This window comes from Strigops habroptila, chromosome 5 (genome assembly GCF_004027225.2).
Source record: "Strigops habroptila isolate Jane chromosome 5, bStrHab1.2.pri, whole genome shotgun sequence".
Taxonomy (NCBI): Eukaryota; Metazoa; Chordata; class Aves; order Psittaciformes; family Psittacidae; genus Strigops; species Strigops habroptila.
The window spans coordinates 2683358-2696375 of NC_044281.2; the positions used below are offsets into that span (position 1 = coordinate 2683358).

General features: G+C 44.3%; 1 protein-coding gene across 1 annotated transcript in view; it reads right to left on the bottom strand.

Annotated features, from left to right (window-relative positions):
* The window catches only part of PCNT (pericentrin), an 89532-nt gene that overhangs the window by 650 nt on the left and 75864 nt on the right, over positions 1-13018 (bottom strand). The window contains 7 exon segments of the mRNA XM_030486583.1: positions 1375-1502; positions 3485-3632; positions 4672-4760; positions 6714-6952; positions 8255-8419; positions 11424-11526; positions 12267-12541. Of these exon segments, the coding sequence (XP_030342443.1) occupies positions 1375-1502; positions 3485-3632; positions 4672-4760; positions 6714-6952; positions 8255-8419; positions 11424-11526; positions 12267-12541 (1147 nt within the window).

Here is a 13018-nt window from a genome sequence, read left to right on the forward strand (position 1 = left end):
ATACTTATTCCATGCTTGCCATAAAGCAAAATACCTTATTTCTATAAATGCTGCCAGGTTTCAATTCTAACATTTGTTTCTCCATCTGCCATAAATAATTGCAGTATTTAGGGGAGGGGGAGAAACAAAAAACAAACCCCAAACCCACAAAGTCATGGAATTAAGGTTTCTAGGCAAAATCCTGCTGAGAACCATGTCAGGAGTTCCCGTATGGAAATGTCAGTGTAGCTGCTGACTTTCGTGACCTAAGTAAGACTAGGATCTTTATTAGATTGAGTCAGCCAGAAACACAGGCAGTGTTTTAGCCCTTCCCCAGAGCTGTTGTCCAGCCATAGCAGGCTCCTGGGTTGAATGCTGACAGAGCCAAGCTCCTCTCTTCCTAGAGAAACACATAATTTTAATGTTTAATTTCTTAATGTTGACACTAAAATGTGTTAGGAATGCAACATGTGATCATCCACAATTTTCCTCAGAAGGTAATTCAGTCATCATTTTTCCAAAAGCAGTAAAGTCTGATTGCTTGCCTAGAGATCAAGGACCACAGTGACCCAAAAGTAGCCTGATGAAGTAAACTGACTGTGGGGATGAGCAGCCAGAAGTAACATGGGGAAGGAACCAGCAATAGCAAAGGGATAAAGGTTGGATCAAAACACTGATGGCATTACCTGACCTGATGGCTCACATTAGCCGAGACCAGGAAACAACATAAACGTGGATGGGTGAAACAAGCTTTGGGATAGATGCTCCAAAGACCCTGGAGGAGCAGCTGTCGGCAGGCTCTTCAGGAGCCTCCACACCTTACTTCTGTGATACAAGACGACTAGAACATTAAGTAAATTCAGTCTAGAAGTTAGGTGGGAGGTTTTTAGGTAGCAAAGATAAGTGCCACTACAATCCGCTGTGTGTTCTTCAATCAATTTTAGGATTAGATGCCTGTTTTTACTAGCTTCCAATTTATGTTTAACCTGCTATGGAATATAAGGAAGTGATAAATGAGGAAAGTATTATAGTGTGTGCTGCAGAGAAGGCCCTGTTCAGCTATTACAGTGGTTCTCTTTGACTTTAAAGCAAATTAACTCTCTACACAACTTCATTTAAACTGCAACGCTTGCTTATTTAGACTTGGTAACAGGAAGGGGGGATGGAAATCACATGAAATTATTCAGCCTGATCTCTGAAGAATTTCCCGAAGAACTTCTTTTGAGACATGCTATGCTTGGTTTTAGATACGAGTCGCAAAATGTTTTCATTCCAGAGATTAATCCCTCCCCCACTCAATAATTATTCCTTAAAATGATGCTCTTCACATGCTTCAAGTGTTACAGGCAATAGAGGAAGAACATTGCAGAAAGCAGGGGGAGAGGTTGTTCTCACCTGGGTGCATACCCCCCAGTCTTTGCTGGATAACCTCCAGGCGATGGATGTATTCCGTTAGGGATCGTTCAGGATCCTCGGTAGGCACAAGTGACTTTTCTGAACCTGAACTTGGGGACGGATGCAGTCTTAAAAAGGAAAACAAATAATTTTCTTCTTCTCATGCTATACTCTCAAATATAATAGTTGCATTCATATAGGCAGCAATTCAGTGCAAAGCAAACTAGAACAACAGTAAAACCCACCACCACCAAAGAGTTACATGTAAAACTGGGCAGCTTTGTGTACAGGGGAGTCAAAAGAAAGGATGTTTTGATAAAAGCTGGTGTATCTATGAATCTCTCTCTAGGTTTATGCAACACAAAGTACCTCAGGTAAGAAAGCTGCAGTCAGAGGCAAGCCCAAATGGCCAAGTGAGAAAAGACCCACTTCTGCAGAGAGAGAAGGACTGAAGAGGAGTGTGCTGCATCCAGGCATGTATGCTCCTTTTCAGCAGGTAAAATGCTGTCTTGAGCGACAAGGTGGAAAAGGAGGACCCTTTAGATAGCAACACTGTGTTTCCTTTCTGGACATTAACAACAAACTGCAAATATTAGCAAAACTACATGCTGGAGGGGACACTGCAAATACACTGCTATTTGGAGTTAGGATTTATTCCTTCACCTTGCACGTTTGGATTAGTGGAAGGTGATTCCTATCCATCCCTTCCTTCCATGTAGCTTTACCAGGAAACAAAAGCAGCAATGGGCATTATTTAACCCATCTCAAATCCACATTAGACTTGAGTTGCCACTAACCCTGTCACACTGGGTAATCAGTCAGGGCCTGCTGTTATTAATATCCTTGTTCCATAATAATACACATGACTTTTCTTGATAGGTCAGCTGCCAGCTCCTGTTTCTGGCTGTCAGACCCAGACACATGCCATGACAGAGGATGGGGTAGATGAAGTCCTCTGGGAAATGCTGGCAGGTCTCTTAACTCTCCAAAATGTTTTGCTAAACTCTGTGCAAAGCAGAACACTATGTGTCCTTTGTGACAAGCCCCATCCAGTCCCCAAATCAGTCAGCAGTGTTGAAAAAACAGAAATAATTCGGAGCATCTTCTGCCTTCGATACCTCTGGATCACCACAGCTACTTCATTGCTACTCTTTTTGTCTTCATGAAGGAAATTCTTGCCTACTGGTTGAAGTTTCTAATTTATCAAGGAGGTGAAGAGACAAATAACACATCCCAAGCTGACAGGACTGAAAACAGGTACCTGCCTTCCACATCAACTCCTGCAAATCCTGACTTCAAGGAGGAAGCCAGGTATGAGGAGTGGCCTGGGAGAGGAAATGCTATACGCAGTAATGGACTATGCGGTGCCCAAGGTTACCCTGGGTTCCAGGAGAGCCTGGAACTGGGAAGGTCAGCAATGAGTGAAGGGCACCTTGCAGCTCAGGTGTTCTCCCAGCAGCACTGTGCAGAATGTCGCCTGTGACATCCGACCCAGTGACAAGCAGCTGGGGTTGGATTTCTGTGCATAACTGGCCATAATTCATGAGAAACTGCAACTGCAAACACCCCACAAGAGCTCCAGCTCCCATTCTGTGCATCCCAGGGGCTGACAGCAGCTAACACTAATGTGGCGCTGTCATCTGCTAGGGGAGCCACTTCCACAGGGTGCTCAGAAATTAATCTCCAACTTGGACAGCAAAGGCAACAAGAATTACCCCTCACAGAAGGCTGACAAACATAGAATCCCAGACTGGTTTGGGTTGGAAGGGACCTTAAAGCTCATCCAGTTCCAACCCCCTGCCATAGGCAGGGACACCTTCCACTAGAGCAGGTTGCTCCAAGCCCCCTCCAACCTGGCCATTTTAAATCCCGTAGTCTGTCCACATTAAACTGGGGAACACCACTAGGAATGCTCTCAGTCCAGGAATGTTGATGTGCTTAAAGCAAATGAGAAGTTTTCTCCTGTAACATCTTGAAAGAAATAAAACACTTCCCAGATGTAAGAAAACAACTCCCTCTTCTTGTTCCAGTACCTCCTCCAAGCAGTGGTTATGTTTTGTACAGCCTGTCCATTGGGGTGGTGCAGCAGAGGCAGTGACCATGGACTGACCTGCGGGGTAGGCGGTGGGATGCTCTGGAGCAGGGACTCCCCAACCTCGTGGAGCTGGTTCTGGGGCACAGCCCGGTGTCCCGGGTCGGGGGGGAGCTCACGGCTGGGGGCTGCAGCTCATCCAGCACCTCAGTTCGAGCACCAGGGGCTGTGTTAAATAGGAAACAGTTCAAAACACACACGCTGGGAATGATCATAAACATTAGGCTATCATAACCATAACCAGTAAACCCCATAGGAATTGCGGCACAATACAACTGTATTTTAGCTGCATTTAAAACCAAACACACTTTCTACAGCTAACTGCTTTTTTGGTTTGGTTTTTGTTTGTTTGAACCAGATTTCACAGAAGTTTTGCATTTCAATCTCAAACAACTGCTTCCTGCAGATGGAGAACTTTCCCTTTGTTCTTACTCTAGACTTGGTTTCTCATTAGCTGTTGTTACATCCACGCAGGGGATGTCCCAAAGGCTGAGATCAGCAAAATACTTTATTTTCTTTAAATTTAATTCTTCTTGTTTGCTCTAACTACATGTTACTGTTGACTAACATTGCCCGACTCTAGAGACAGCACAGAAACGAGATTGGGTTTGTTGGGTTTGGTGAAGGTTTGGGAAGCGCAGGGGGGTGTTTTGTTTTCATTAAAACAGAAAAAACCCCAGAGAAGTCCTTTAAATCACCAAAAAACCCAAACCCAAACATTTTTTTTAATGAACCTGCCAAGATGCTGTTTTGCAGTGAGTTCAGTAGGTATTTCTGGACTCAAGTTTCATAATGAACCACACCACAGTGGTTTTCATAGCATCCCAGACTGGTTTGTGTTGGAAGGGACCTTAAAGCTCCTCCAGTTCCAACCCCCTGCCACGGGCAGGGACACCTTCCACTAGAGCAGGTTGCTCCAAGCCCCTGTGTCCAACCTGGCCTTGAACACTGCCAGGGATGGGGCAGCCACAGCTTCTCTGGGCACCCTGTGCCAGCGCCTCAGCACCCTCACAGGGAAGAACTTCTGCCTAAGAGCTCATCTCAATCTCCCCTCTGGCAGGTTAAAGCCATTCCCCTTGTCCTGTTCCTGTCTTAACAGATGAACAGATTTTGCCACTTCGATGGGTATATTTTGGGGTATGTTTTTAAATGGAACACATCACTAAAGAGAAATTATGATTAAAACGAAGTACCAAAAGGCTTACCTGTGTAACCTCCTGTACTGTGAGAAATGGTTTCAGCCTGTGTGCTCTTCCTGCCAACTTTGTTCCACTTCTTCACCAAAAACTTTAACCTTGATAACAAAATACATTTGGGCAATCATTAAAAATAAGTCAAAATATACTGAATTTTAATGTTAAATTCTTTTTTGGCATAAAAGTAAGAATCCTTGCGGGAACTGAGGAAGAATTCTTCAGCTTTGGTCATTAGAATGAAGGATCATCCCATTTTACTCTGCGATGCTCCTCTAACTTTTGGAAAGGTTTGCTCATTTTGGCACTGCTCCTGCACTGTCCCTCATCTCCACAGTTCTGTGGCAGCTCTTCCTGACTCAGAGGAGTAATATGGAGGTCACTGTTTCTACAGCCTTTGATATTGCAATCATTATAGCATCCATGTAAAAGACAAGAGCCTAAAGACATTCTGTGCCATCTCCTGAAAGTCCAGACTTGGTAGTAATCATTATCACTAGACAAGGAAATTGCACAAAAGTAACCTGCTTACATTTCGTAGAATCCCAGACTGGTTTCGGTTGGAAGGGACCTTAAGGCTCCTCCAGTTCCAACCCCTTGCCATGGGCAGGGACACCTTCCACTAGAGCAGGTTGCTCCAAGCCCCTGTGTCCAACCTGGCCTTGAACACTGCCAGGGATGGGGCAGCCACAGCTTCTCTGGGAAAAGTCTGTGCCAGCGCCTCAGCACCCTCACAGGGAAGAGCTTCTGCCTCAGAGCTCATCTCAATCTCCCCTCTGGCAGGTTAAAGCCACTCCCCTTGTCCTGTCCCTACAGGCCCTTGGCCAAAGCCCCTCTCCAGGTCTCCTGGAGCCCCTTTAGGCACTGGAGCTGCTCTAAGGTCTCCCCTTCAGGAGCCTTCTCTTCTCCAGGCTGCCCCAGCCCAGCTCTCTCAGCCTGGCTCCAGAGCAGAGCTGCTCCAGCCCTCGCAGCAGCTCCGGGGCCTCCTCTGGCCTCGCTCCAGCAGCTCCACGTCCCTCTTGTGCTGTTGCCCCAGAGCTGGATCAGGACTGCAGGGGGGTCTCCCCAGGGCGCAGCAGAGGGGCAGGATCCCCTCCCTGACCTGCTGCTCACGCTCTGGGGGTGCAGCCCAGCACACGGGGGGGTTCTGGGCTCAAGCACACACTGACGCTGGGTCATGGGGAGCTTCTCATCACCCAACACCCCCAAGTCCTTCTCCTCAGGATTGCTCCATCCAGTCCCTCCCAGCCTGTGTTTGTGCTGGGGACTGCCCCAACCCCAGAGCAGGACCTTGCACTTGGCCTTGTCGAACTTCATGACGTTCATATGGTCCCACCTCTCAAGCCTGTCCAGGTCCCTCTGGATGGCATAAAGATGATGGCATTTAAAACTATTCTTTTCATTAAATGGACTCAAAAGCCATGACAACATGGCATAATGTCCCATGTACAGTTAACAAAATCCATTTGATAGTAAGTGACAGAATATGATAGAATCAAACTCAATGAAACACAGGCTACCAGTTTCAAGAGAGGAAAACCATCACTGACAAGATGATCACATTCTGGTACAAAACAGACTATTCAGTGAGTCCAAACAGAAAAGGATCTGACCTGAAAGGACATCAGTTTGTAATAGCTGTGCACTGATTCTCAACTAGATTGCTGCTGGGTATCCCTTAGGACAGAAGCAGCTTTTTATCAGTCTTTAGTACAGTGTCAGTGCTAGTACACTTTAGTCAGTGCTAAGTTGGATGTGTACAAGTATTTAGTACACATCCAACTTAGCACTGACTCTGCAACAGCAGTTTAGCCAAAGTTATAGCTAACAAGTCACAGAATCATGGAATGGTTTGAGTTGGAAGGGACCTTAGAGACATCTAGTTCCAACCCCTGCCACAGGCAGGGACCCAGGTCACAAGAATGAGAATCTTGCATGATACCACTGCACCAGTTTGAACCAGTTTTGATCTAGGATAAGCCACAGGAACTCTCCTTTTTTAAAATTCCCAGGAAAATATCAATTAAGAGAGACAGTGAGTGTTTTAGCTTTACCTTGATATGGCAATGATTGCCCTGGCTGCACATCTGAACTTGGTAAAAGGACGGGAACGTGATCCAGAAAGCTGCAGGTCTGCAGGTGAGGGGTAGATTCCCATGCGTGCTATTAGGGAGAGGGTGGCTTGCTCACAGTCCTGAAATCCACCAAGAAGGAGCAAGAGGTACTTCTTCTGATAAACCAAAGCCTTTCTAAAGCTCTCTGCTCTGAGATACTTCCTATATAATCTCTGCAACTGGAAAAAAAACCAGAAAGGAAACAAAAATAAATCCAATCTGTTAAGATTTAGCTCCAGAAAGCTCAGTAAAGTTACTAGCTTTTTCCAGCAGTATCTCCCACAACGTGGGTACCTAAATATGTTGCTTTACCAAAATATAGAAAGATATTTAATAATTATGAAGCATGGAAGCAGTGCACATTTCTCTCTCAAATGTAATTCTGAGCAAGTATTTGTGTCCCAGCCACTGTGACTTGGCCAGTTTTGGTGCAATGCCATGGTATGACACTCCTGCAGTGGGCACCACACACAGAGGCTTGTAGGAAGTCTAATGAGTGTGTATGGCTGTGTAGTCTTGGCTAGGCTAGAAAGTTTTGACCTGGTTACTGCTTGGTGTGCAAAACACCAACCACAAGCAAGCTGTCTTCACATGGAACGCTGATATCACGGGCACAAGGGCAGCAGGAAGGATTCTGTATGTATCTAAAAAGCCCTCAGTTCTGGAGTGTCAGACTGCCTTAGCTCTCCTGAATGTTTCGAAGCAACACTGTCATATCTGAAATTCTAAAACAGTTTAACTCTTAACAAAAAAATTAACATCTGCTTTAAATATTAACCAGAAAGCACGCTGGGATAAGTGCCCGTCAGGCTTGGTTACAAATAAACAGTATTTTAGATTGGTGAGGGCAGACTAAAAATAATGGATGTTTGATATTTTCATGCTTGGACAAGAAATCTCGATCTCCCTCTCCTTTAAGAGTAGTAAGAGGTTCCACAGACATAGATTACTTTGGGTGCAAGTTCCTGTCTAACACCAAGAAAGTTACAAAGGAACATCCCTGATGAGGTATATAGGGGGAGGCGTTCCTAATTTAATATGCAGTGTATAAAACTGTTCATCTATAAAATCACCTTTTAAGATAGCAACTGAAGCTTACAGCAAATAAGTGAAACTTAAATGCCATAATCTGACAGATATACCTCCAGAAATCTGAGCTGTCCACTTCCTGGCTCCTCTGCAACAGGAACTTTTATCATCTTTATTAAAAGAAATGAAATAGAATTACTAAATTACCTGTTCTTCATGTGACATTAATCCCTTAGGCAATGCCTGAAGAACAGTACTGCCAAGGACTGAACTCTCCAGAGGTTTTTATGATCCTAAGTTGGTAACAGTTCTCACACAGCAAAGCTGTACAACAGGCAAGACAGCGAAAGCAAACCATGTGCCAAAGTTTGAAATGACATGCCAAAGCTTGTGGCACTGCTCACACTCCAAGCTCCAGACAGCCCATTAGCTGGTCATCAAGAGAATTTTACCTTAGGGCTGGAAGTTTCTACCAGTGGTTTATTTGCAATTCCAGCACTGGCTTTAGCCAGTTCTGATTCAGCCTGTTTCAGAGCTTTCTGCAAAATGTTTCTCTCTCGCTGCCAGGATTCTCTTTCCAGTTCTTGAACAGAGTTGGTATCACACGTAGATCTGATCTAAAAAAGAAACCCAAAGGAAGTGAGCTGTGATGGGGTTTGCATATTACTCCCACAGCAAATATTTCAAAGAGAGTAATAACCTAAACTTGATGGACAAAAACCATGAAGATAACTAGGCTGAAAATCAGCAGTGGCACTCAGGTGTTAAATGGTAGGATGGGCAGCTGAAGCACACAAGCAGCCTTTCTTAAGAAGGATCAAAGTAATTGTTAATCAAGCTACCTCTTCTCTACAGATCTGTCTGAGCAGCTGTACAGGAATCCTATTCCCTTTAATAACAGAGTCTCCTCAACACTTGAAAACTGAGAGAGCTGGGCTGGGGCAGCCTGGAGAAGAGAAGGCTCCTGAAGGGGAGACCGTAGAGCAGCTCCAGTGCCTAAAGGGGCTACAAGAAACCTGGAGAGGGGCTTTGGACAAGGGCCTGTAGGGACAGGACAAGGGGAATGGCTTTAACCTGCCAGAGGGGAGATTGAGATGAGCTCTTAGGCAAAAGCTCTTCCCTGTGAGGGTGCTGAGGCGCTGGCACAGACTTTTCCCAGAGAAGCTGTGGCTGCCCCATCCCTGGCAGTGTTCAAGGCCAGGTTGGACACAGGGGCTTGGAGCAACCTGCTCTAGTGGAAGGTGTCCCTGCCCGTGGCAGGGGGTTGGAACTGGATGAGCTTTAAGGTCCCTTCCAGCCCAACCCATTCCACAATTGTATGAAAGGCTCTCCACTTCTCAGCATATTTAAAATGAGTTAAAAAGTGCTTCAAGAATCTAACACTACCCTCAGTACCATTTGAAAATTAGGTATTGATTTCTGTCCAAGTTAAACTCTTGTCCTCTACTTATCATCTAATTCACAGATGTTCTATTCAATTTCAGGTTTTTCCACTGAACCTTTTTTATCTTGAACAATGCATTTCCCTTTGCATGTCCTTCACCGGCATAGCGGCTGTGCCATATCACACATGGAGATGAGATAGAAGAGCTCTTTGAGAACAAGGGCAGAGATAAGGACTTCAGGTACAAAACACACTTCAGATAAGTATTATTAAAAATAGTTCAAACATGAGGAAAAAAACCCATGTGTATCATACATAAAAGGAGGGAAGTTGCTCTATATTGGCCTCCTCAGCAAGCATCCCTGTGAGGATCATGGTCCCACCATCCTAGGGACCTACAGATCTACAAAAGCTCAGTTTGAAGGTGGTAACAGATACTTGCAATATCTGAAGGAATTCCACATGATTCATCTATGCAGTTGATTTTACTGCACCAGTTGGCTTTTCATTGACCAGTTGACTCCATATTCACCTTGGCACAGGTTTTCCCTTTTGGCATTTGCCACTTTCCCTGTTTAATAGTCCCCCATTTATCACAACTCAAGGAGGTAATAGCAGTAAATTCCTTTGGTCTCCAGAGCATGTACTTCAGTATCTTAAAGGAAGGAGAAATTCAGGGAGGAGACTGAAGCAAAAAGTGATTCTGGAAAAGAAATCAAAGCCTGTGAAGAGGGCAGAGAGAAGGGACCGTTTGTGCCCACAGAAGCAATGATATCAAGGTAGGTTTTGCTCTCTAAGCTATAGAAAGGCAGATGTCTTTAGAGAGCTCCACTAAACTTCTTTTGTTACACAAAACAAGTTGGAAAACTTGAGTCCCTTGATTTTAGTGTGGCCATAGTCCCTAGAGGAGGCAATTGCAAAGTGTGGTCCAAGAAGAGAAGGGACTGCTATTCTGCATGGCATTCCTGGGCTTAATGTGATGAGAGCCTGGAAAACCTAAACCTTGTGGAATGCATTTGGAACAGAGTTGCTAATGCAGAAGACCTAATGGTATCAGAGGAAAAACAAACAACCCAAACTATTTTTCCTTTACCAGTAGAGTAATAACTTAGAGGGAGCTGAGCCAGAAAAACAGCTCAGCTCTGGAGGGAGTTCTGCTAAGTCAGATTTAAATAGAGCCATAAGGTTGCCAGGTTCCCCCCCCACAGGCTCTGAGCATTTTGCCCACAGCAGAGAGCTCTAAAGCTTTGTGAGAGAAAGGCTTAACCAAAATAACTCCATGGACACCTCCTAGGGAAGAGGTCACATCCCCCTCCTCAAGGCTGGAGATGATCTATTTGGCAACCACCTAAATGGCTGCACAGGTGACATAAAGGAAGTATTTATTGTGTTTTGTAAGCAGTTAAGACACAGGCAGAGCTTGCACCCTGCCAAAGCAGATTGTCATACATCTTGTGTTGCAGAGCACGTGACAACCACACGAATTACAGAAGCCTCTTCATGTACCAGACAGTCAGAACTATTTCCCAAAGGTGTGTTTTCTGGGGATCTGCTATCCAGCAGGTGAGGGAATAGAGAGAGGCTGAATCAAACAAGAGCCAAGACTGTTAGGTAGCCCTAAATCCCCAAATTTTGGCCAAAATGTAGTTGAAGATCTCTCTGTTATGAGAGAGATAAATGATAGGGCAAACTTATCTGGTGAGTAAGATGGAATCTAAGATCTTTAAGTTTTTATACTGTATTTTCGTATCAAATAGAACCGGGGCTCAGTCCTTGACAACCCCTAGACTTGCATCAATCATTTACAATACTGCAAACATCAGTCAGAAACACCCCTCCCGAGATGACAAACCACTCCCGGGCTTCTGGAAGACAAGTTGACAGTTTGCTGAAAACCAGCTGTCTCTGGATGCATCCAGAAGCAGCAGCCACACATCCCAAGGATTGATGCCCTTGGACATACTATTGTGTATCTAGGAAGAAAAATGCCATCACAAGCAGACTCTGCAGTACAACAAAAAAGCAAGAGGCTGATACTAAAATATGTTCATATAGTGACAACATGAGGACAAGAGCACTCTTTTTTTTTTCTATCCCCAAAGGCAAAAATGATTTTCCTCAGGATGTTTTACTGAAAAAGAAAGGGGAGGAAACCAATCAACTTACATGTGTGCTGCAACCCAAAGAATACAGAACAACTTACTGGATGATCAACATACAGATGCTGTTTTCCTTACCTGAGATGCAGGAGGAGATAATAAATCTGATTTTTAGTTCCTTTAACGTCTGCAGTAAGAGGCTACAGCTTCATCATTTGATACAGGCCAATCATTAATTGTTCTGTTAAACAGAAATACTGGTCAAGTATTCAAGTATCAGGGTGATTTGTAGTATGTGAAGGTAATTTGATTCCTCCTCCTCACTGGATGACTTTAAGTTTTGAGGCTGTATTTATGCACTCTTCATCACACAAAATACTATGAATACATGCAGAAATCAGCAAGTTTTGTTAAGTTTTAAGAGTAGAATTTCTAATTATTCTGCACGGGATTTACTCAGAAGTTCTGTATTTTACACAAGTCTGAAATTCTATCAATGCAAATTCAGGCTGCAGCAAAAACATCACCAGAATTTGAACTCTGCTGCCAAAGAAATATGAAATTAAATGCTACTTGGCCATTCATTCCTGACCCTTTGTTTTTCCCTGCCATGCTCAATGGAGTTTTCCCATTCTAACTGTGCAGATGTGTTCATTAACACCTGCTGTTTTGATTGCTCTCATAATCAGACTGCTGCAGCTACTAAACTACCAAACAACTCTTTCCAGTAGGGAGTTGGGTTTTAAGCAGGGCCGCTTCAAAGATATAGTTCAAACACAGGCACATGAGTTTCTAAGGGGAATGGCTGCAGTGGATAGCAATAACCAGTCTGCTGCCACCACAAAACCATGGTCTCACACAAGGTTGAGTCTTGGAAGCAGATAACATCACTCAGTCCCTTCAGCACAGGGCTCTCAGCCATGACCCACACAAGTTCATAAGCAAAATGGAAAGAAAATGACTATTTTATGAGCTACTCACTTATCCACAGTTTTATCTATGAACTCGTTCATGTGCACAGCTACAGAAAGCAACTGCTGCCTTATCTTCTCTAGCTGTTGTTGCTGCTGTTGCAAATGTGGTTTCTCAGTTTCTTTTGTCACGGCCTGTTTCACGTTTCGATCTTTGTTTGAGGTACACAACAGTTCTTGCTGATGGTTGGGTGACAGGAGAGTTCGTTCTTCTAATATTGCCACTGTTCGCTGCAGTTCTTTAATTCTTTGTTCATCTCTCTGGTGTTGCTGTTCCAAGTTCTGCTGTTAGAACAGAATAAGGAGTAGGTAACTGCATCTTATACATACACACGCATATGCATATATATATACACACACGAGTATTTTTTGGTTTTGTTTTGATATACACAGAGACTACAAGTAAAGGCATCCCACCTAACTATCCATATCCACACCCAGCATATCCATCTTAGTGTTCCTTAACTCACAGACCACTTTTAGGGGAAGGGCCACCAGGAAGCAATTCAGTGACTCTGGAATGGGCATTTTCTCCATCCATTTTCAGATGTGGTGACAGAGGAGTCTCCAGAGAGCCTGCAAAGCCTCCCTCCTTCCCTAATGAAAGCCAAGCAGTTGAGAAACAAGGGCAAAATCCAGATTGTTGCAAACCATAATTAGGAGCCTAACTCAAAATAAGGGCAATGACATGAAACCTAGTTCAGTTCCGTGCTGTGTTTAAGCCATATCCTTCTCCAGCCGTATCTGTTAACAACACTCAAT